The 25,833-nt window shown below is 36.5% G+C and overlaps 1 protein-coding gene across 3 annotated transcripts in view; it reads right to left on the minus strand.

Moving 5' to 3' along the window:
• Positions 1-25,833, minus strand: part of Scaf11 (SR-related CTD associated factor 11) — a 51,585-nt gene that overhangs the window by 5,852 nt on the left and 19,900 nt on the right. For 2 of the 3 annotated variants that reach the window (XM_034516291.2, XM_034516290.2), the window contains exons 3-11: positions 24,914-25,071; positions 15,969-16,046; positions 13,795-13,895; positions 13,245-13,309; positions 7,098-7,156; positions 6,871-6,977; positions 5,758-5,859; positions 3,853-3,959; positions 74-2,716 (exon numbers count right to left, since the gene is read on the minus strand). In XM_034516291.2, the coding sequence (XP_034372182.1) occupies positions 74-2,716; positions 3,853-3,959; positions 5,758-5,859; positions 6,871-6,977; positions 7,098-7,156; positions 13,245-13,309; positions 13,795-13,895; positions 15,969-16,046; positions 24,914-25,071 (3,420 nt within the window). Of the gene's footprint in view, positions 1-73; positions 2,717-3,852; positions 3,960-5,757; positions 5,860-6,870; positions 6,978-7,097; positions 7,157-13,244; positions 13,310-13,794; positions 13,896-15,968; positions 16,047-19,386; positions 19,528-24,913; positions 25,072-25,833 lie in introns of those variants that run through there. The other variant, XM_076911954.1, reaches the window with a different exon arrangement.

Here is a 25,833-nt window from a genome sequence, read left to right on the forward strand (position 1 = left end):
CATTTGATTCAGGTTGTTAGGTTAAGTGTCTTTCCCCCCAAGTTAGACATTAAGAATGAGCAAAGACTGTTACCCTGCTCAGGTGTTTCCTCTTCCTGCCTCATCCACGCAGACTGTGGACCTGAAGAATTCCTGCCACGCCGAGAGTAATAGTTCTGCACATCTGCTGGCAGAGTTTTTCTTACTGCCCAACTAGATGCAGACGTCCACCCTGACCGGTCTGCTGGCGTGCCAAAGGACAGTTCTTGCTCACTTTTCCGCTTAGAGGGCTGCTGCTCCACAGACTTGAAAGAGTCGCTCCCTGAGAGGGGTGTACGGCTTTGCCACCTGTTCTCACTCTGGTCACTACAGGCAAAATTACCTCTGTAAGCACCTTTCCCACGGCTACCTCGACCACGGCTGGGCATCCAGCCTGAGCCGAAGTTTTTAGTCCAAGAATTCCCTGAATTTTCATTTCTATTTTCTTCCCAGTGGGAATCTTTTAACTTTTCTGGATTTCTGGTCCTTGGATCTGGCCCAGAGTTTATTTTTTCTGTTACCCAACTGGGACAGTCATTTCTATGCTTGTCTGTGGAACTTGGATCATTAGTATCTGCAGTGATGTCATTTTTTTCATTTCTTGTATTTTCATTCTGTTTCTCTGAATCATTCCTCCGGTACCGGTCATTTCCTCTGGGACACCTCCAACCATCATTTGTCCACCTTTCCTTCCACCGAGGAGAGTAATTATCTCTTTCATTTCTACCAAATGATGAACTTTTACTTTTTGTTCTCCCTCTTGATGGCGATCGGGAGCGAGATCTGGACCGAGACCATCTTCTGGCTCTCCTCTCTCTGTCTCGATCTCTCCTCTGAGCCTCTCTATCACTCTCTCTTTCTCTGCTCCGGGACCTAGATTTTTCTCTTGAGGAAGAATCTTTCACTCTGGACTGAGACCTCTGGTTCTCTCTAGAAGTATCTCTTCTTGGGGAGCCTGACTCAGACCTTTTAGCTTCCCTGGCATTCTCTCTTTTTGGAGACCGAGACTGCCTCCTTTCTCTTGCTACATCTTTTTTCGGCGAGAGAGAACGAGATTTTCTCCGTCCTCTGGCAGACTCTCTCTTGGGTGATGGTGACTGAGAATTCTTACCTTCTGTTGCAGTCTCTCTTTTTGGAGATGGAGACTGAGCACGCCTCTTTTCCTGTGCAGCATCTTTATTGGGAGACCAAGTTGTAGATGGAGAATGGAATCTAGATCTTCGAGTTCGAGGCTTTGGGGCTTTATCCACTAGGTTCTCAGCTGGTTGAGCTACACTCTCAGTCTTCTCAATAACAGGATCAGAAGACAGCTTGTTGTCAGAACTGTGCGTCACAGAATTTTCACTCAATTGTTTAGAGTCAGTATTTGCTGATGACTCTACTTCAGACTCATTCTGGTCACTACAGAAGGAATCGCACTCCATAGGTACTGTTTCATTATTATCTTCACTGAAATGTTTCTCACTCCGTTCAACCTCTTTGTGAGGTAACTCTGCATGAATGGGATGTTCAACCAGAGAGTCTGTCTTTTCTTCTAAGGATTTATCCAATTGGGAATTGTCAAGATTATGTATTAGTAAGTTATCTTTACAATCTTGAACAACACCAGAACTTTCATTTTCTGAAGTGCCACATGTTGGAATTATTTCTGTATTTTCTGTTTGAATATGCTCAGGCAACTCAGCGTCTGAGCTGGGAACACAATGTCTGTCCAGTCTGTGTGGAATTTCACCTTCAGAAGATTCCATTTTGGGGCTCTCTACAAATGCTTCTGTGTTTACTGCAGAATTATTCAAATCAGTACTTTCTACTATGAGACTCTCCTCTGTTCTTTCATCACTAACAACTGGTGCAGTGTTATCAGATACTTCACCCAAGGGACTGGACACTGGTTGGTGTTCTTCAATGTCAGAAGGTGGACATGTAGGAAAATCTTCAGGAGGACTCTCTGTACATGCAAGTGCCTGTACCTCTGACTCTGAGCCTCCAGACACCTGCTCTTGATTTTCTAATGGATCCTTTCCTCTTAGAGAAGCATCAGTAGAAATATCACGGTCTATACATAACTCCTTAGCCTCTATCCCTGTATCCTCTCCAACAAGCACAGGAGGATACTGAGTGCAAGATTCAGAATTTAAAATTTCTGTTTGTTCCTCGATCTCATGATTCTTGGTTTGTTCATTTTCTTGTGTTTGTTCACTGCACTGAGCCAAATGATTCTCTTCATCTGTCTGCACAGAGCAAATGCTACTACTTTCTACACACGACTGTTGCTCTTTCTCCAACACAGGTGGAGTGTCAGAGTCCACAGTCTCTTCCTCTACGGAATCACTAGATGTTGTTTTTTCAGCAGGAGGTACAGATTTTCGAAGTTTCTTTTTCAGTAAAGGTGGTTTTCTTCCTCTCCTTACGGACTTTCGTTTTGGAGCCTGTCTTGTTTGCTTTTCTGGTTCAGCTGGAGAGGAAATACTTACAGAGGAATTACTATTTCCTGGGGCATCACACTCAGAGTAGTTTGACACTGGGGACTTCTGGGACTGACTGACTGTCTCAGCTCGTGTGTTTCGTGTGGACCTCCTTGTAGGAGCAGTTGCTGCAGGTTTTCGTCTTGATCCTCTGGTGTTTGATGTGCCTGAAGTTTGCTTTTTTTCTCCTCCTCCTTGGGTATGTGCTAATGCATATCCCTTATGAGAAGTTCCTGACAATGTAGAAAAATAAAAGGGATTTCTAAATGTGTTTCAACATACAATTTGACTATAGTTAGTTTCAGAATAATAAGTAACTAAAATCAATTAAAAAATATACTTGTTAATCAAACTGTTAAGTGTATCTCTAACAAATGAGTAACAGGAGATTTCATCAATATCTAGGGGACAAGAGATTGAGAATCTCTCTTGTATCCCAGGGTAGCCTTATATTCATTATTTAGTCACGGATGCCTTTGAGCTCCTGGATCCTCTTACCTCCAACCTCCCAAGTACTGGGATCACAGACATGTGCCACATCACATCTAGCTGGTCACCACCAGTATCTTTCTAATGTTACTAACATAAGGGTACAGACAGATGTACTTCCTTAGGTACAAATTATTTATAAACTCTCATTTTCTAGACAAAAGGAAACAGGAAATGCTACCCATGCGTGAGTATAAAGACTACTTGTCTACACTGAACTCAGAGATGTTATTTCTAAAGAGCTATGATTTAGACATTAGAACCCTAAACAAAAAAAGATTTCTAGTCAGTTTCTCTAAGTCTTAAAAATGTAGAACAGACTTTCTAGTTAGAAAATTAAAGTAACTCATGAAGCTGTATGTATTTGCCATTGTACATCATGTTTTAAAGAACACACTGTGAAACAACAAAATCTATCTAATTAACATACACTCCAATCCACAGTTATCTTTGTATGTATAGTGTGGACATTTCACAAGATAATATTATTAACTATAAACACCACTTGTAACACTAGATCCCTTATCCTTATCCTTACTCAACCACAACCCACTGCACTTCATGGTAACTACCATAGTAATCTCAATTCCACATGAGTGTACTTAGGTTTCTTGTCATTTCATGGCACGATTATATCACTCACCATAACATTCCCAGGTTCATCCATTTCAATGGATGGGATTCCCTTCTTTTAAATGACTATAAATAATCCATTGTGCAAATGTACTCTGGTTGTAATGATTTTAAAGTTACACACTGCCCAAATAGTTAAAGAACTTCCCAAAAGTCACTCTTTCAGTTATTCTAAATCGTCGACACTCATGTGTTTGTGAATGGAGCTAATAATATTATAACAAAAAAGTAAATTCACAAACTTTACCAAAATTTTCTAGTGACATGGTACTTGCTGGAAAAATCATCCTTGGCAACACTGAGGAAACCAGAGGAAGAACTGCTGTCTCCACACTCAAAGGTACAGAGCCAATTCTGAAAAATGTAAGCAAAGATTTCTTTAGTTATGTGGTCTAAAACCCTGAGCTAGGAATTAAAAATTACTACATTCTCCAAATTAGATTAGTTAGTAACATTAAAAAAAAGTCCTTACACTTTTCTGGCCCACTAACTAAACATGTAAGCTCAAGGTTATTCATTACCCAAACATGGCTACAAACTGTTTGCAAGTAAAGAAACAAAACAAAAACAAACTTTAAAGGTGTATCTTTGTGTTAAAATAAAAGCAAACATTTCTCTTTTAAATAATGACATATTTTACACAGATTTTTTTTTCCCCGGGGCCTGGGGTGGGGGAGGGGGAGGGGGGAGTGGAATGATGGCTTAATGGTTCAGAGCCTTACTACTCTTTCAGTTCCCAGCATCCAGACTGTGTGGCTCACAGCTGCCTGTAACTCCAGATTCAGGAGACTGATGCCCTCTCCAGGCCTCCAAATGCACTTATACAAATGTGCATATACTCACACATAGACACACACATACTTAGACCATAATAATATATCGTCAAAAAAAATAATTCAGTCTTTAAAAACAGATATTGTTTTAACTTTTATTCTTTTCTGCTACTATAAAAAACACCAACTCTGAGGTATAGTTGATGTAAAATATAAGTTCATTTAAGTATATAATTTGATGACTTTTTTTGTTTGTTTGTTTATTTTGGGTTTTGTTTTTGTTTTTTTGAGACAGGGTTTCTCTGTGTAGCCTTGGCTGTCCTGGAACTCACTCTGTAGACCAGGCAGGCCCGCCCGGCTAATTTGATGACTTTTAAACACACACACACACACCACATCCAGAACATTTTCGTTTCTCAATAAGCTTCCTCTCACTCACTTTTTTGAACCCTTCTCTCTCCATTAGGTCAACTACTAAAGGATTCTTTATACTAAGTTTATGCTTTAAAAGTCCTTAGACTGAGAGTGATGTCTTTTCAGTTCTGAGGAATGGTGTCGAGCAAGTAAAGTCCCCTCAAGTCCAACTCACTTCTCAAGCATTTTCTAAATAAACTTATGTCTCCTAACAAAAGACCACTTCAGTCAGTACCAGATGAGATTCTAGAAGAAATAAGACTTGAAAAAGAATATTTAACTTGGCCGGGCGGTGGTGGCGCACGCCTTTAATCCCAGCACTTGGGAGGCAGAGGCAGGTGGATTTCTGAGTTCGAGGCCAGCCTGGTCTACAGAGTGAGTGCCAGGACAGCCAGAGCTACACAGAGAAACCCTGTCTCGAAAAACCAAAAAAAAAAAAAAGAATATTTAACTTGTGTAAGTACAAAACCAGACAACTGTAAAAAATGGTTCAAACTATAAGTATCTGTAAATCAAGCTCATTTATATTTACATTCCACCATTTCTACTGCATGAGGTAATTACATACAGAACTCCATCACAGTTACAGATAAAATCTGTAATGTAAGGAGTGAGTATAAAGCTCAGGAATCCCATCAATGCAGGCAGGAGCGTAACTCAGCAGTGTGTATTTGGACTTGTACCAGCTCTGGGACTATTAAAAGGAAAAACTGGATTATAGAAAGTCCTGAAGGCAAGGGCAGAGCAAGCACAGGACCAAATCATTATTTAGAATATGTTTGAAAACAGAAATACAGAAACAATGCTTCAGCAGATAGCACATAGGTGATCTTTATTAGGTATTTATAACACCAAGTTTAATTTATACAGACCCTCCTTAAGAAGCACAGATGGAACCTATACTGAAGAGTTTTATGTTATTTTGGTATTTGTATTAGATATAAATTTTAGTGAATAATTTTTACCTTCCATTTCCAGGTAATGTATTAGGAAACCATGACAACTCCAGTTCCTGTCGTTTCTGCCTCATCAATGCACTGATTTCATTGACTTCTATAGATTCTGTACTAAAAAAAAAAAAAAAAAAGAAAAATTTAAAGTTTCATTAGAATTCCCCAAATTAAAAAGTTTAGAGAAAAAACTGAATTATGACACAAATAGTAATAGTTTCCACAGCCAGCATCATAGATAGACACTTCCAGAATAAGAACAACCCTTCCATAAGCAGAACTTTTACTTTACGATACAAAACTGTATTTAAATGCATACAACAAAGAACTGCTGAGAATTCTGTATGAAAGGCAGGATGTTGTCTGCCTTTGAGAGTCTGCCTAGATACAAAGTCTAGGCTGGCCTCAAACTTCCATCATGTACTAGTTCTGACGAGGACTGACAGAAAGCCACAAGCAGCAGGGCAGCCTGGGCACTTGATCAAGGAGTTATTCAGACAAACTTCACATCAGACATTAACTCCAACTGCTCAGAGAAAACACTTAGCTGGGACAATCATGGTCTACTCTAGCCCAAAAGAAGAAAATACAAATGGGTGTCGTTATCTTGATCAAAAATAGATTTAACTCCACTTTTCATAAAGGGAATCAGATGTAATTGTTTCTAGTGTACTCAGCCAAGTCCTAAAAATATCACAATTCTGTTCTACTTTATTGGCTCAATTAAGTTTGTGTGATTTTAAAACTTCAGTATTTAAATCACACAAATATATACCCAACATCTACCTGTCACTATATATCACTATATATCCAAAGATTACAGAGTCAGCTCTAACACAGTTGTTTTAATAGGTGCTACACTAATGACTGCACACATGCCTTGATTCCCCAGCATATATCAAAACTATACTCAACAATTTACTAACGTAGGCAAACACTGTCCAACACTGAATAACTCACAAAAATAGCAAGCTCTCACTTTGCTAGTACTAGTTTGTTTTCTAAAAGGAACAATAACAAAATTTTGAGTTCCAGCACTTTTATTGAGCCCAGTTTAAATTTCTACCAAAAGTCAATGACTAAAACACAATGTGTAATAACTACAAACCAAGGACAGCAAGCACTAACCAGGAAGCTCTGTCGGTGTGAGGTCCCCAACTGTGGCTGCCACATGAAAACACACCGGACATGTCATTTTTGATACAAGACTCTGTACACTGATTTGATCTTTGAACCTAAAAATATAACAAGTTATTAATGAAACCAGAAAAAAAAAAAGGATTTGTATGCACCTTAAGCACTAACTTACTAAATAACTACTATGAAGAAAAAACTTTTCCTTTCTTTCAACAAACCTTATTTGTCTTTGCTGTAGCATTTTTCTTTCCACCCATTTTACTGTTTGAAAAGTTTCCTATAAAACAAGCAAACAAAGAAAACAGAACCTGGTTACTCGCCTCAAATTTTATTTCAGAAGTCTGTACACCATTGACATTGATAAAGAATGTCAAAGTGTCTACATGTATTGAATCTCTGATAATATTTGTATTAAAAACTTTGCAAATATTAGTCACATCTTATGAGAACTCACACAAAAGGAAAATACAGTTACAATAAACAGAACCATTATACCCACAGCATTATGGGTATGATTCTAATCAACATTTTTTTATCACCTTAAGCAAAAAATGTGACATACAAGTCTTTAAACTGTAAGTGCAATTAATTACATTTAGGGTTTCTTATATACCTATTACTTAAGATAGTTAGTTACAAGATCACCTCAAGTAGGAGCTTCCTGAGGGCCTGCTGAGTCAGGTCACCTTCAGCCACTACGCCTTCAGAGCAAGCACCTCATTCTTCAACCCTTACTGAACACAAGGTGCTGACTGGTGCATCTGCTGCAGCCATGCTGCGTGTTGCTTATCACCTTTCCTTTTCTGTTCTTTTTCTTTTTGGTTAATCTTATCAGGAAATTCTTTCTGTGTAATTTCAAATTTGGTAATGTAAAGCATATACATTCTTGTTGTTTAAAGATTTGTTTTATTATTTTTAAATACGTATGGGTGGAGTGTCTGTATGTGAGTGCTGGTGCCGGAGTCCAGAGGCATCAGACTCCCCAGAGCCAGAATTACACAGGCAGTGAGCTGGTCCTCTGCATGATCTGAACTGCTGAACCATCTCTTTAGTCCTTTATAAAAGATAAATTCAGGGCTGGAGATGTCTCAGCGGTTAAGAGCATTGACTGCTCTTCCAGGGGTCCTGAGTTCAATTCCCAGCAACCACATGGTGGCTCACAACCATCTGTAGTAGGATCCAGCGCCCTCTTCTGGTGTGCCTGAAGAGGCTATGGTGTACTCATATATATATAAAATAATAAATAAACCTTTTAAAAAAAAAGATAAATTCTCCTAGAAAGATAAATTATATTAACATCTTTATAGCTTACTAAGTTTCTGTTTACTACTTAGCTTCACATATGTGTGCGTGTGTGCACATGTTCATGAACATGTGCATCATGCATGGAGAGACTAGAGAAGCAGATCAGGTGTCTTCCTCTCCCACTTCTTCCCTTGAATCAGGATCACTCAGTGACCATGAAGACTTCCCAGGACTCACCTATATCTACCCACACAACCAGGAATACAAGTGGCACTACTTGTATTATTGAACTTACATGGGTGCTGGACACACAAACTCAGGTTTCCTCATTTGCACAGCAAGTATCTGACCCACTGAGCTATCTCCCCATCCCAAGAGGTCAATCAATGTATTTATGGTTTATCATAAACTGTTGCTGATATAATCAGTGGTATTTCCTAATAGTTCTAGGAAACATCAACATTGCAAACAGCAACTGCAGTCTCAGGTTTGCTTGCTTCACAAAAGATCTACTGATCATCCCATCACTAAAAAACAAAAACAAGCAAACAAAAGCACACAAAATAGGAGACATCTTTCCTGTTACTCAAAGCCATATATCCTCAGTTTTCTTATGTTAATACTGCTGATTAAAGCATATTTTCTACTTAATAGCATAATAATTTCCTTTTTGATTGCTGCCAACATGCCATAATACTAATGGTATAACAAATATAATATGGAGATGGGACCAAGGGAGCTGACTAAGATTTGGCAACTTACTGTTGTTATGCACTGTGATATATAGCTAAAGATGAAATAATGATTTTTATTTTTATCTTTTTTTCCCCCCAAGTCAGTGTTTTACTGTGTAGCCATGGCTGTCCTTTCCTGGAACTTGCTCTGTAGAATAGGCTAGCCTCCAACTCAAAGATCCACCTGCCTCTGCCTTCACCTCCAGAGTGGTAGGATTAAAGGAATATGCCATCATTGTCCAGCTGAAACAATGATTTTTAAGTTTCTTTAAAAGCCAACAGTAAAAATTCTAATTAAATATTCAGCTGCAGCTTACAAATAACCACTAAACAACTAATTCTTTTCCTCAGTATTTTCGAGGTATACCTCCATCACTCTAATCATTACTGATACTCCTACCACTAACGTTTTACATGTGACCTGCTGTCTTTTTCTCCTTACTTAAGACAGGTAATATTTTTAAAAACACTTGTATACACAGTTTTTTCCTTATTCTAGGGTGTGTGTTTATGTGTGTGTTTGTGTGTGTTTATGTGTGTATGCACGTGTGTATGTCCATGTGTATAAGAAATTTCCTTTTGAATAACTTTAAAAAATAACGTTTAGCATTTTACTTTTTTGGAGTTCCTCTGTGGAGCTTTATTATCTAGTATTTAATCTCCTACATAAACACTACCTCTGACTATTGAGTCCACTCTCTTAGATATTTACTGTCTCTCCTTATTGAAAATTTAAATCTCTAAACGTTTTTAATCTTCAGGTTGGGATCTAAGTCAGTGGTAGTTTATGTACCTAGCAGGGATAAGACCCTGGCCTTGGTCTCCACCCTTCTTTCTTCTTAAGAGATTGGTGGCTTCATCTTTCAGAATATTAATTTCTAAAGTTTTTCAACTCCCAATATTGAGTCTCTCTCTCTGATCATGTCTATTCTTATTTGTGTACTTTTATTTCCCTCAATAATGTGGAAATCCTCAAGTGTTTCTGGGACACTAAAATATGAACAGAAAATAGTGATTAGGGCACAGGGGACTGTGGCCTAGTGTTTCATCCAAAGAGAAAGAGAGGCAGCGCTCTGTTTTGTGACGCCTCCTAGGCAGTCAGCTGTGTCAAGAAATAATCAGACCTTGAAAAAAAGAAAGAGAGGCAGCTGTTCACTGGAAGACTCCTAAAAGCCATCAACCCTGAACACATGTCCACGGATGCTTCCTATCTCCTATTCTGAGTAATATAAAAAAAAGAATCAACACTTTAAAAATGATCATAGATAGAAGATGACCAGTCACGTCAACATTTGATTTAAATTTCCTTCTTTACCACTATTTCCTCTGTCTCTTTCTGTCTAGAATTTCACCTAGAAATTCCACAGTCTAACTGGATAATCCCCTTTCTCTACTCTGTCGAGAGAAGAATCTACTGGAGGAACTGTACCTTTAAAATCTATTCAACAAGCAAAGCATAATGGCACTCACCTGACACCAACACTTGGGAAGCAGTGACAACTAGGTCTCTCTGAGTTCCAGACCAGACAGCTCTACAAAATGAGCTCAGGACAGCTAGGACTACCTAATGAGACTGTTTTGTTTTTTTAAAAAATAATAATAATAATAATAATAAAATAACGTAAAAAACTGTTTCTTCTTCAGCCAGGCAGTGATATAGCAGAGGCCTTTAATCGCAGCCCTTTTGAGGCAGAAACAGGTGCATCTCTGAGTTTGAGGCTAGCCTGGTCTACAAAATGAGTTCCAAGATAGCCATAGCTACAAGAGAAGCCTTATCTCAAACAAAACAAACAAAAAAGCAAAACAAAAGTGTTTGTTACTACACCTCTTATCTGTCCTCAGATACAACAGAGGCCTCTACACCTGTGAACTGACTCTCACTGTTAACTCCACTGTCCCTATGAAAGGCTAAAGCTTCTGCTAAGATGATTTTCCATCCCTCTTAGAAAACCATGTTCAAGCTTCTATTTTAAGGTCATCTCTTCTTGTGCTCTTCCTTTCCTACTTCTCTGTATGGCTTAAATAAGTGCTCAATCAGCTATGCTAAGCTGGAAGCATGGCTTGTTTTTATTTCAGTATTTCCCTGTTAGGGTACACAGTGTGAAGGTGTGTCTCTGCATATTCAGCTGTTAATTACGGAAGAGAGCTAAAGGCCCGTCCCAGTTCTCACAGTTTGTAAATATTCATTCTTCCGTCTCTGCCTAAAGCAATCTTGAGTTGTATCTAAGTGGCTTTAATAAAGAGCTGATGGCCAATATCTGGGTAGGAAGTGAAAGGCAGATCTTTAGGGTAGAGAGGGGACTATGGGAGAAGAAATGTGTAGACAGAGTATCTGTGTCTGTATAGATGTAGCATCTGTCAATAATAAATCTGACAGCCTATGGTTTAGGCAGGAAATAGAAGACGAGACATCCGGGAGGGGAAGATCAGACTGGGAGATGTGAGGAGATGAACATATGGTACCTGAACACAAGCAACCAGCCACATGGCAGAAGGTAGGTTAAAATACTTAGGTTATCTAAGTTATGATCTAGTCAGAAGAGTCTAGCTATATGGCCAATGTATTTATAAATATATTTCGAGTCTTGAGTATTTTGAGACCATGCAGCTAGGAGGACAAACCATACCCAACTTCTACAGAAACAAACTAGGGAACCAGTAAACACAGGAGTGAATGTACAGACAAGATGAAAGCAGAGAGAGGTAGACCTGGCCACGTAGCAGGACATAGTGCAGAATCAGTAAGGTTAGAGCAGTCAGCAGACAGCCCAATGAGAGGCCTAAGCTTTAAAATACTAATAAGCCTCAGTGTCATTATTTGCATCACTGGCGGGACAGAGATAGTCCCATTATATCTCTCAGGCACATTTCAGTGAGCCGGAAGACATTTTGTGAAAACATCTTTCTATAGACTAGGGTAGAGCTCAGTGGTAAAGTTCTCACCCAGACTATAGGACTTCCTGGGGTTCAATCCCAAGCACTTCTGGGCAAATGTAGAAAAAATTCTTGTGTACAGTATAAATTTAGATAATAAATACTCTGAGCTTAACGCTAAGCAGGCATTCAAAGTCTGACTAATACCAAACAACAAATTTGTAATTAAATAGAGGTAGCATGCCTTTAAGAAACATCTGAAAGAAGTAGCAGAGACGGCTCAGGCAGTAAAGTGTCTGCTGGGCAAGCACAGGGACTCGCATTTGAATCCCTAGAACCCCCATAAAAAGTGAGTATGGGAGTAGATGACTGTAATTCCAGAGCTGAGAAGGTAGAGAGGAGGAGCCCGAGGGATTAGCAGCTGGCCAGTGGAACTGAACTGATAATCAAGCTACAGGTTTACTGAGAAACCCTATCTCAAAAACTAAGGTTGGGAGTGATTAAAGAAGACACCCAACATCAACCTCTAGCCTCCAAGTGCAAGGACAAATACACATACAGGCACATTTGTAACCGATTAGTATAAAACCCTAATGTGTATCAGCATGATCCTCTCAGTGTCAGAAACAGAATCACGTGACTATCACTCTTGGTATTAAATCTTATTTCTCATTTTATTAATAAATCAACAGCTGGGGAAGTTTTAGTTTATTTAACCTTTTCTTTTTAAAGGTACTCTGAAACACATGCTATCTCTTCCCTTTCCTCTCCCCCTCATGCATGTGCCATATACATATATTCTCCCCCCAAAAGGAAAAGGGAGATACCTGAAAGACTTTTTTGTAGACTGAATTTACTATAAATAAACACAAACCAAAGTTCAACCTTAAAGACAAAATACAGGGAACATCTCTGAGACGATGCTTAGCCAATCTTCCAAACCCAAAATGTCTGAGACCCAGATACTCTATCACCTCCAAGATATGTGTAATGAAGATATGTGTAATGAAGATATGTGTAATGAAGATATGTGTAATGAAGATATGTGTAATGAAGATATGTGTAATGAAGCTACAATACAGGCTACTTAACACCAAGTAATCAGAAAATGTTCTTTCTCTCAACACATACTTCCTTTCCTTCCTTCTCCCTTCAAGCTAAAAAAAGAACAGGGAACAGACCGGGCAGTGGTGGCGCACGCCTTTAATCCCAGCACTTGGTAGGCAGAGGCAGGCGGATTTCTGAGTTCGAGGCCAGCCTGGTCTACAGAGTGAGTTCCAGGACAGCCAGAGCTACACAGAGAGACCCTGTCTCGAGAAAAAAAAAAAGGAACAGGGAACAGTAAAAGTGACCTCAATGTAAGCAAACCAATGTAGCACATATAGTATATTGTGGAGAGATCTAAGAAGTCCCATTATCAACTATTTTCAAAATAAAAATATTACTAAGAAATATGGCACTAACACTGAGTTACAACACAAACAAAAAGGACACACAAGCAGAGTTACTTACTATACAACACCTTCAAGTCATCAGACCTTTCACATGATAGATCTTCTCTTATGGTGTTTCTTTTTCTGTAAATATGAATAAGAGTTTAAAAAAATTTAAAAAACTAAAATTCTGTTCAGTTTTTTTTAATCCACTGGCCATCACATGAAATATTCTCATATACTCAGATCAAATAATAATAGGCTAAACTAGGTTTTAATATACAATGAATTCTATTATGTATGTTAGTATTTAAACAATAATCTTACTGGCTTCCATGACTGGCTACTGAGACATGCAGAACAGAGGTTATTACTTGTTTAAAGGAGAGATTGGAAACATCTAGCAAAATAAGGTATGCACGAGCCACTTGTCATCCATTTAGCCTTCTCCCCTCTAATGACTTCAACAGGAGCTTTATATATGCAACAACAGAGCTGCAATCCTTTCCTTAGGAGTGGGGAGGGATAGTCTCATCCCAATATCCTACCCATCTGCAGGAACGCCCCCACATTACTTTTCACACTTATGTATGGTCACACTGAATCCCACTGTAAAGTTAATCACTAACCTTTTGTCGCTTTTGGAACTGTCATGATAAAAAAGTTGTTTCTTAAAAGACCTTTCATTTTCCTTGTTGTCTATTTCTCTCAGCCATCTTTTTACTTGAATCTATAAGAAAAGCAAAACTATCTGTTAAATAAGTATACCAACACTGAAAATAGCTTTTAATAAAACTGAAAAGTGGAGTCTCAGCCTGACACTATGGTGTACACTTTTAATCACAGCACTCAAAACTCAAAATGCAATCAAGAATTCAAGATAGCCAAGGCAGAAGACCTTTAACAATATAATTTTATAAAGATAGTTGGAAAATAGTTTGTCTTCCAGAGAATCTATTTTGACTTTTATTGTATTAACATCTAAGTATATTTTGTCAAATATATGATAATTCACATAGGTGCTGAAGACAGGCAATCATGACAGGCAGATCCTTTTGTTTTGTGTGCACATGTTCATGTCCAAGCATGGGCGTGCTTGTGTAGGCCAGAGGAAGACTTCTGGCGGTTTTCCTCAGGCACCATCCACATTTTTGTTTGCCCTGAAAGTAGTAACTAAGCTACACTGCTGGCCAGTGAGACCTTTTATTCCAGCTATTCTGTAAACACAGGGATGGACCTCAAGGACTCATGCTTCTGTGGCAAATACTTCACTGAGCAACACTGTACTTTATATCAGGACTCACAGAAAAAGAAAAAAAAAAAAAATCAAAGCAAGTTAGAATGCCTAAACTGAAAACTAAAACGTTTTTAGTTTTTGTTTTTCTACAAGCAAGCGGTCACAGACTTAAGTCAATGCCTCCCTTAGAGGTACCATGTATACACATGCATATGTGTTGTCTGTCATTGTTCTTAAGCTATTTATCATTTATTTTCACGTATTTGTTGTTTTTCATATATCTTACTTACTCACTACTGTCCTATCTTCCTCTTTTGCTTATGAACTCAGCAACGTTTCTATTTATTTTCTTCTTTTTAACAAGCAAAAAAATCAACAATAAAATATTAATCATTTGTAAGGGCCAGAGAACAGGATGTGTGCTATGAGATCAAATCACCTAGAAATGTCAGAGGCTCACTGATCAGCATGGCTACTTAAACAAGACCTGAGCAAAGACGACACCATCAAACATTCTAACGTGGAGATGGGTAATCTCATGGGCCTTAAACCCTAAATGAAGAACTACAGCCATCTAAGAGATGGTGTTCCCTACGAAACAGCCCCCAAGTTGGCTATCCAATACCAAGGGGTCAGCCCCGAAATCATACGTACAAGTAACATTATACAGACTGAGTAAACTGTTTTTACATTTAGGAACACACACACACATGCACACACAAACACACTACCTATGTAACAATAATTTTAAAGAAAGAGGCCAGAGGCCATAAATTTGAAAGCTAGGAAGACAAGAGAAATACCTGGAAGGAGGAATGGGTAAAATGATCTAATTTTATTTTAATCTGAAAAATTAAAATGTTTTAAAATTATAATCATGATTCAGACTAAATAACATCAACACCATGTAAAAACAAAGATGTCAATTTTTGTTTAGTTTTATTTTATCTAATCTCCAAATTATGTTTTTATAACAGTTTTTAAAGATTTACTTATTTAGTATGTATACATAATACTGCCTGAATGTACACCTGCAGGCCAAAAGAGGGCGCTAAATCTCATTACAGATGGTGGTGAGCCACCATGCAGTTGCTGGGAACTGAACTCAGAACCTCTGGAAGACCAGCCAGTGCTAGACCAGACCTAAGCCATCTCTCCAGCACCCATAAAAACAATTTTTAGATATTTGAAGCTTAAGTTTTATAAAAGTTCATCTTTGAATCCAATACTTCAATTAAAACATTTTGATGAAAAATTATATTCAAAGTATTGTCCAACTAAGATGTTTTGAAATACAATCATGCTGATAATATCATTAATCTATTATATCTGTACAATATTAGGTGACCACTATAGTATGCCTGCTTTAGAAGACAAGGGAAAGCTGTCCAGTATTAGTTACTGGCACTAAAAGCTGTGAGCTTGCCATGGTCAAAGGAACTGATGACACAAATTAAACCTAAAAGTGAATAATTTTTAAAATCACATTAGCTAGAAATCTATGGAAACAAAGAAGCTGCAGTTAATATCTTGAGTCATAAACTCAAAGTGAAATCAAAGGCTTACCTTAGCACAACCTTCAAATGCACTGAGTTCAAACACTGCCTGAAAAGGTTTCCGATCGATTGGACAAGAAGCCAATATCTGAGAAATAATTACAAATGTGTCTTTAGAAGAGATCGCAATTAAGCTACACAAATACAATCATTAATTTCCTATTACCATAGAAATATATTTTTCTAATTTCAAAATGAAGGAGAGGAAATACTCTCAAACTGTACCATACCACAAAGGAAAAGACACCTTAAGTCTGCATGATTCTTTCGATTGTTCACTGATCTGGAGTGCAGTGAACATAAGGGAAGCACTCACTCCTCAGACCCCATGAGGACATGCTGCTCCAGTGAGAACTCCTGGGAAAACCAAGGCTGAGCCTCACACCTCCTGCTGTCATGTACAGCTGGCTCTACTGCTATAAAAAACAGTGCTGGAGCCAGCCACCTCCATAGTTTAGTACTCTATGACTGAACATTACTGCACTAGTAATTATTTTGACTGAACAGCTGTGTTAGCAATGAAACTATATTTAAAATATGAAGCATTCGTCCAGTGCCCTTGGACCTTTTGCAGCTACCTACACTTATCTTTTTAATATTACAATTCATATGCTGATTCCATTTTTATTTTGTCTTGTAAATTAATGATCATGTTGGTTCACAATAACTTTTCCTAACAGCAGGGCAGGTCACAGTATTTTTAGTTTTCATTTTCTTTAAAAGACTTGTAAGGGTGAGCATATTTTTAAGAACATACTCAAAAGTTTCTTTTTATTCATCTATACTGTTTACCTAATTTTATTATGTTTCTACTTTTTTCAAATTGAATTATGTGTTCTTTATAAGGAAATTTTCTTCAATTATTTTACAATTATAAATCAACCTAATTTTGATATATGTACCTGTGCTTTCAAAACTTTATATGTATCAAATATAATTTTATTATTAAATGTATTTAGAATGCATTTAAATTTTTAAGTCATTGAAGATAGACTGTTTTGTACTAGAATAGGAGGAAAGACCGCAATTTAATGACATTACTAATCCCTATAGTGGCACAAATTTAAAAAAAAAGAATACTAGCAACTTAATAGCAATCATCTGAAAGATTGAAGATAAGTTCTGGAATTTTAGGTAATTCACTTTATACTATTCCTTCCTGGAAAATGTTGTAATTTTTGCCCATATTTAAATATGTTTATAGAACAGACTCTGTGTGGGACCTCATTATATAACACATTTCTACAAAACTCATGGAATTCTTAAAAACCAACTAAAATATAAACTGAGTTACTTTCTACTACTTGAGTAAAATGTGTACTTTCTTATTGTTAGTAAGTAGGTTCTGCCATGAAAATGTTTTACCACTGGGAAAAGAGAAGATGAGGGGTTACTACAATAAATCAGTACAGACAAGACAATACCTTAATGTACTTCCAAATTCTCAGGATTTAGGATGCTATAAATTTGCTACCAAAAATGTGTTTTAAAAGAGCAAAAACAAAGTACTTTACATCTTACCCATAAAGCATTTCAAATGGCAATTTTAATTTAACTAACTGGATGTCCTAACAATGAAACTGCTAGTCAGCAAAACTATAAACTTTCTTAGAGGTTACAGTTTTACACTCATGTTGAAAATATCTAAAGTAGTTTCTATTTTCCCAAAGTTTTCAAATATATTTATTTACATTTTAAAGGTAATTTTTAAAGGTTAAACAGTTAAAAAATTAAAATTAGGTTTTCAACCTGTGTTGAAAACTACAATGCACGGCAGTTCTGTCTTCACTGTCTTTCACATGTTCTCTTTGTCCAAACTCTGGCCCTGTTACATAAACTCTTTGTGCTTCATTTACTTAATTTGTGAAAACAGGAATAAGAACTTTAAGGTTAATTTATGGTAACTGTTAGCAATTCTTAGAGGAACATGTAGTATATACTAGTTCCTACATAAGATCCAGTTTAACTACACTGACAAAAACATCAACAAAAAGACAATCTACAATGTGATATATGAAACGCAGGTCCTTACTTTATTGGACTACCTATAATAAACTTATGACCCAAAGAAATAGATATATCAAATCAGCTGGTACCTGAAGTTATATAGTCTCATTGTGTTTCTTATTAAATTTCCTCTTGACATCAACTAGCCATCATTTCTTTCTTTGTACTTTTTAAAGTACCAAAATTTTAACCTGGTACTTCGTGCTTTGACACGTTCCAAACATGTGGGTTCTGGGCAGGACCTCCATCTTTTTCCCCCACTATGATTACCTGGTTTGTGTCTGACTAGGCTCAGTGAATCAGGATCTCCACTGCTATAACAAAAACATACATACAAACAAAGCAAAACAGGAGGACAAGTTGGCAGTAATGAGAAACTCTAAGTATTATAATCTAGATACACTTAACAACCCTCATAACGATGACTGAATTAACATTAGAAAATAATCTAATTTACTTTAACCCAACCAATCTTACCAAGTAGAAAAAAAGAAATATCCTAAAATTACATTTTCTTCTCCGGGTATGAAAAGTTTAAATAAAGAAATAAACCCAGAGAAGTAGATAAAATGCCTTCACTGGTGCTAAGAAACAATGCTGCCCATATGTAATTTTAAAAACATATATTGTAGAAGAATATATCAAAGAGGAAACAGAAACCCATTATTCTCTATTTTCATAGTATAAAGTAATTACAGAAGTCAATGGAAAAATCAAAACATGTTTTTAAAATTAAGAAATACAATTTTCCTTAATGTACCCTTTATGCATCAAAGTTCATTAATATGTACAAACATCAATACACACATCATGCAGAAAACTTTACAAATGTGATTTTCTTTTTTTTTTTTTTTTTTTTTTTTTTTTTTTGCTTTGTTTTGTTTTGAAATGGCTTAGATTGGCTATTTTAAGGCATTTACAGGGGATTCTCATCCCTACATTTAGCAGATAGTGAGACAATCCCAAAATAAAGTTTGTTTGGCTAGAAATACTGACTGAATTTTTAAGCTGCAAAGTTTTAAGAGCTCCTACTTAAAGCTAATGTAGAGAAAATTTAATATTTTAAATGAGTTTAGCTTTAAAGACTATCAAACTTTTTTATTTTTAATGTTCATCATTTTGATTACTTATACACAAAAATATCATTATTCACCTGTTTAATGTGACTTTAAGTAATGTGACTTAAGTTATTTTTAAGATTTAAAGATATCTATTAGTTCCATAATCAAAGTATCTAAGAACACCATTCAACTTTATGATACAACTACAAAGTTAACAGAACTTGCTCGCTGTTGTACGTATAATGTATATTAAAAACAGAGCAAATACCTTACAGCAAGTGCTCTGTACTACTGTTACTGTTATGTAAGGAGAAAAATTTGATAGAAAAAAACTTTCCTAATGATTTCAGTAAAACATACCCTAGTATTCTGAAGCGTTGTAAATTCCCAGTTCAGACAAACTCATATTTAAATATAAGAACAGGAAACCTTCCTTATTTGAGAATTCAGGATTCTTGGTTTCTAATATTTCTTGCTTCCTGATGCTGCTCTATCCTCAATCACAAAGGCTGCCTACAGAAAGCCCCTCCTAGAGAGAGAGAAGCAAGTGTTAAAGGAAGTGTTTCAACACCTATGCTTACAGGTAAGTGTTCCTATTCACGGGGATCTACACCACCTATCTCTACCACTAAGAAATAAAGCATATTATGCACAAACTTAGAGCTCAAAATCAAAGATTATTTAGGGATGCAAACCATTGGAGGTCGGTGCTTACTTTAAAACTGTTGACCATTATCCCTTCCTCAGTTATAGTTCCAACACAGCTAGCCATGACTCTCCAAAGGGCTTGCCTGGAAACAAGCTACATGTTCCCTACCACTTCTAAACATTCATTCCAAACAGCCTTTGTTAATGCACATGTGGTTCTTTACAGCAGCTTTCAAAAGCATATCCATAACATTAACAGCTGTCAGTGATAAAACTAACACTAAGAATATATTCAGTATACCCACTCAAAAGGAATGTTTTCATATTTCCCAAAATATACTGTAACACTAGGGTAGACTTACATGTTCTCTTAATGTCTTCTGACATCTAATGATTAAGGCTTTTTTCTTACTATACAAACAGAAAATTCAGGAAATTACCTGTATAAATAATTTTAAATATTCTGACATTTACTACTGGCCTATATAGAAACGTACGTGTGTGTGTGTGTGTGTGTGTGTGTGTGTGTGTGTGTGTGTGTGTGTGTGTGTGTGTATTTTAATTTACCTGATGGGTGAAAAAAATGTTAAAGATCCTCTCAAGTATTCTTATATTCTTTAGATAACAAATGTCAACTGCTCTGAGATTTTGACCTTTGCTGTTTAATCCATGTAAAAACATACCTGCACCTGCCTGTACTCAACACTGCCCTTCAGGAGCTCTAGGTCACCTTGTGAACATCTTCATTTCTCTTCTCAGGAGACTGCCTTTGCTAACTGTCCAGTCTGACTTCATTAACATCTCATTCTCAGGCTGAAGCTGTCAGCATTCCATAGGTATAAAGGAAGGTCGATCACTTTATGTAGAGAAACAAATTACATTTTTTAAGTGCTGAAAATACTTTAAAAGAAGTATGCAAGAAGAATCGGGGCTGGAGAGATGGTTCAGAGATTGAGTGCACTGACTGCTCTTCCAGAGGTCCTGATTTCAATTCCCAGCAACCACACAGTGCCTCACAACCATCTGTAATGAGATCTAGAGCCTCTTCTGGCATGCAGGTATGCATGCAAGCAGGATATTGTACATAATAAATAAATGTTTAAAAAAATAAAGTGAAGGACCTCAGTACAAGACTGTAGTAGTTCTGCACAGCATAAACAGTGCATGCCCTGTAATGCAGCACATCTGAGCATGTGCTCAGCATATTCAACACTTGAGGTCTTAGCTTAATCCTCAGCACCAAAAATATAGTAACAACTATTAGATCCTTTAAACATGGAATGCTTCTAAATTCTCAAGTCATAACTCTCTAAACACCAAACTTTTAACTAGCTTCTGGTGACTGTGCCAAGGTAAAAAATAAAACTATTCTCATATTCAGTACATACAGGTGGGATATTTTGCCTGTAGAGGATCATAAATATGACAAGGTGTCCTATTTCTATTGATGCATCAGACTTTTCTAGCCTTCAGACACATGTACATAAGAGTATATCTGTGCATCATGTCAGTGCAGGAGTCCCAGAAGTCTAAAAACGCTGTCAGATCCCATGGATCTGGAATTATAGACTATTGTGAGCCACCGTGTGGATGCTGGGAAGTGAACCAGGTTCTCTGCAACAATGGCCAATGTTCATAATTACTGAGCCATATTTCTAGCTCAGAAGTGCACTGTGTGAGATAAAGAAATCCCTTAGTGTGGTGAACGTTAGCACACTGCCTCTAGTATACTTAGCAGTACAAAGAAAGAAAGGCCTTCTCAATTTCAAGATTCTTAGCTCCAATAGTAATGGCTTAATAAAATTGTCAACAGGGCATTCCTGCCAATTACATTTTTGTTAAATATCCTATGTCTTTCTTCTATTCCCCATTCCTCTTTTATTTCAGGCAGAATCCTGGTACACAGACCTAGCTAGCCTGGTACTGGCTATGTAGCCCAAGCTGCCTACCTTCTAAAATCCTCCTGTCTCAGCTTCATATGTATCGAGATTGCAGGTGTACAGCACCATACTGGCTTTTCAGAACTCTATATATTCTGGCCATACTTTTAAGCTAAGAAGCTAGCCACCTATGAATCTTGTAACTGACGACCGTTATAAGAGACTCAATGTGTTCTAGTGTACTTATGGTGGGACATTAGGTTCTGGAGCCGCCAACATTGGTATACAGAATATCATGCTGAAAGCTTTTTCCTAAGTAAAGTGGATTCTATGACATATCTAGAGACCAGATGGTCATTTACTTTAACACTTCAAATTTGCTTATTTGTTTAAAAAAAAAAAAAAAAAAAAAACTACAGAAACAAGACCTTAGAGCATGGAGAAATTCAAACTAATTTTTATTTGAGGAATAGGTACTTTGGGGACATGAAAATTTTCAGGAGTGTGTGCAATATAAAGTCACCAGACTAAAGTGCATTCAAACCTTTGAAACACCAGTTTCTTGTGATAAAATTTCTTCAATGACTAAAATAAGAAGGCAAGGAGAGGCTGTGCTTGACATCCTTTTTTAATCATACTTTAGTGAACCTCAAGTACAAATTGCAGCAGAGCTAAATCTCTGAAAGACAAAAAAATCTAGAAAAATGATCCAGAATTCAGTCTATACTTTTTCTTATTATATAGATTTACAAGTAAAATCTCTCTTTGATCCCTACACTCCTAGAAATGGGTATCAGTAAACTTTTAAACTGTAGTCTTAAATTTATTTTAACTTTAGGCTACTCTTGAAATATCTGGAATTACTACTAGAATTCAGAGCCCTTATTTTGTACATCAAATAAACATTAAAATAGTGGATTAAATGAAAGAATGTTGACTATAACCTGCCAAGAGTCTCTACATATACACAATTATTTCTAGTACTGAATCTGAAACTGCACACCTCTTTAACAGGAGGTGAAAAGAAGGAGAGCAATTCTTCTAATGATGACAATGAAAAAAAAAAAAAAAGACATTGACATCTGACTCTATTTTCCAAAGCATTTATATACTCTAAACCATCTAGCTATTATCACAACAAGACTGAATGAAAACTGAGAAACCTAAGTAACTCTGTAAGCATACATTTATTCATGATTTATAATGAACAATATGAGTGTCCCATTGCTACTGGTCAACTTAATGCAAAGGTTGTCAACCTTCCTAATGTTGCAACCCTTTAATCTAGTTCATTTCTCATCTTGTGGTGACATGAGAATTATTTTCACTGCTTCTTTATAGCTCAAATTTTGCTAATGTTACGAATCATAATGTAAATATCTGTGTTTTCAGGTGGTCTTTGATGACTTCTGTCATAATCCGTATGTTGAAAGCTGACGACTTAATGACTTACTGATGGCTACTATCTCCACTAGAAACAATGAAATAGTTCCAAATATTCTCTCTTCTCCCCTTTCAAGGTTAATTACTTCATTGAACAATGACTCCACATTACCCTGTAATCACAACTTAAGACAGCAGTACAAACAATAGTACACAGAACTTGCTTTTGAAAAGCAAAACAATTTTACTTCAATAAATTATTTATTTTCAAAAGAACATTAGGGGTTGGAGAGATGGCTGAGCAATTAGAAACCTGTACTGCTCTCTTGGAGAGGATTCAAGTTTGGTTCCCAGCACCCATGTTGGCAGCGCATAAGAGCCTGTAATTCCAACTCTAAGGGCTCAGACATCCTCTGCTGGTCTTTGTAGGCACATAGTCATAGTGTGTGTGTGTGTGTGTCTGTCTGTCTGTCTGTCTGTCTCTGTCTGTCTGTCTCTCTCTGTCTCTCTCTCTCTCTCTCTCTCTCTCACACACACACACACACACAAGTATTTCTTATAAAGTAACAAAAAACAAGGAATACAGTGTATGTAAAAAAAATGTGTTGACTTTTATATATACTGCCAGGTATTTTCAAATTTAAAATAAATGAGCTAAAATATAGTTAAGTTTACAACTGTTTATGCATTAAATATGTACAGTCTATAATCTAGCAATTACTTCTCAAAGATGTACACCAAAGAAACCTGTTTCATTTACATCATGATAAAGCTCATGTTGAAAAATACCCTTGAGGTGGTAAGGAAGAAGAATGTCTACACATTATAATTGTCTTTAAAAAAAATACACACACACATCTTATTTTGTTTGAAGTTCATAATTATGTAGTCACTGAATACAATCAGGAAAAGACCAAAACCTCCAACTCATGCAGAAACAGGGTTTGACACATGATATATTATACATACATATCACAGATGCACTAGATCTATAGTTGAATGAAAGACAAAATGGCATTAATCTGTACTACAGTTACATATGGAGATTTACAAACAGTATTCTGCCCAAACTCACAATATTTTTCTCAAAATACATTTTCACCTATCCTTAGTCTCTTTTTGTTAAAGATTAATTAGGTTTTTAATCTAAATTATGTTTCTTCTTGTACTCTTATTAATTCAACAAGCATAACAAATCTCTTACCAAAGTTAACCATAAAGACAGCATTCACTATATACAAAGTTAGTTCTTTCAACAATATTAAGAAACATAATATAAATACAAGAAAAAAATAACTCTGAGATACACCTAACTCTTTACTAATTTATATACACTGACAAAATAGTAAATCAGAAAACATAATATAAAAAGCAGTAAATGCTTGATTTTATAATTTATAATAACAGGGCTTAAGGTTAATATATACTTCTATTTATTTGGTCCAAATTAACTCACTATAATATAGTCAAAGCCCAAATAGCTTCTTAATTATTTTTATAAAAAATCTTAAGTAAAATCTCTAACTCAGACTCTGAAATTAGTTTACACTAAAGATCCCTAAACTTTAAAGTGAAAAAACACTATTGTGATTATCCCAGAGGTTGACAGAAAGAAATCAAATAACCTGTGTGAAAATGCTCTGAAAAACATTTATATAAAAAGCAGACAGGGATGTTATTAGTAGCAAGCAGATAATATCCTGTAAGGGTCAAAAGACTGTTTGGCCTGCTCTTCTATAAGGTTTTCTTCAAAGTATAAATTAAAATTAACTATAAAAGGATAAAAAGACTGAGTAAAAAAAACAACTGGAAGAAAATATGCAGATAGAACTCAAACGAAAATCTGATTAAAGCAGAAGAGAAAGAACTTAGTATGAAATAATTTATAAAAGGCAGTAAGAATAAGTGAAATAAAATAATAGGAAATTAAATGCAGAAATGTATTACCTATGGTTAATGCTCATTCTCAGACTTACCTCTGCCCATTTAAGAATACAGGCCATACAGAAGACATGATTACAACTTTCTGGAAAACCAACTTCTTTCCCTAAAAGGCAACTAAGACATATTGGACATCTGTCTGCTTCACTGTACAGTAAGCCAGAGGTATCAGCATTATTTCTGTTTTCTTCACCTGCAAAAAAAAATGACAGTCATGTTTTCAAAGGCCCCAAAACCAATGATTTATGCTTAAGCAATATCGCTGCCTACGCCCTCAAAGGGCCAGCCCTGCTTCTTTGCAACTAGATCTTGGATGTCAAATGACAAACACACTTTTTATTTCAACAGCACCAGCATTTACTATTCGTGTACTCTGTGTGTCTGTGTGTGTGCTGTGTGTGTGTGTGGATAGTATGTGGGTGATCTGTGTATCTGTCTGTGTCTTTGTATATGTGCTGTATGTGTGGATAGGTGGTGTGTGTATATGTGTGTGAGTGTGTAGTGAGAGTCTAGGAACCCAGACCTTGTATATACTACACACATGCCCTACCACTTAGCTACATTCTCAATCAAATTTTTATATATTTCAGTAGGGAAGGAGGACACACATGGAGCATGATTTAATTTTAAATGTTATTTACCTGGTTCAAAATTTTTAAGTAGAAATGACTATAGTGACAAACCTAGCCATATACCCATTTACTTCTACAATATCCAACAATAACTTAAGTTTCTTTTGTTACACCATTATTTTTGAATGCATAGAAAAGCATTGACCTCCCCTCAGTTAAAACAAGGTTTCTCAGCCAGGTGGTAATGGTGCACTCCTTTAATACCAGCATTTGGGAGGCAGAGGCAGGTAGATGTCTCAGTTCAAGACCAGCTTGTTCTACAGAGTGCATTCCAGGACAGCCAGGGATAAAAAGAGAATCTCAAAGAATTATTTTGTTTCTCT

This window comes from Arvicanthis niloticus, chromosome 13 (genome assembly GCF_011762505.2).
Source record: "Arvicanthis niloticus isolate mArvNil1 chromosome 13, mArvNil1.pat.X, whole genome shotgun sequence".
Classification (NCBI taxonomy): Eukaryota; Metazoa; Chordata; class Mammalia; order Rodentia; family Muridae; genus Arvicanthis; species Arvicanthis niloticus.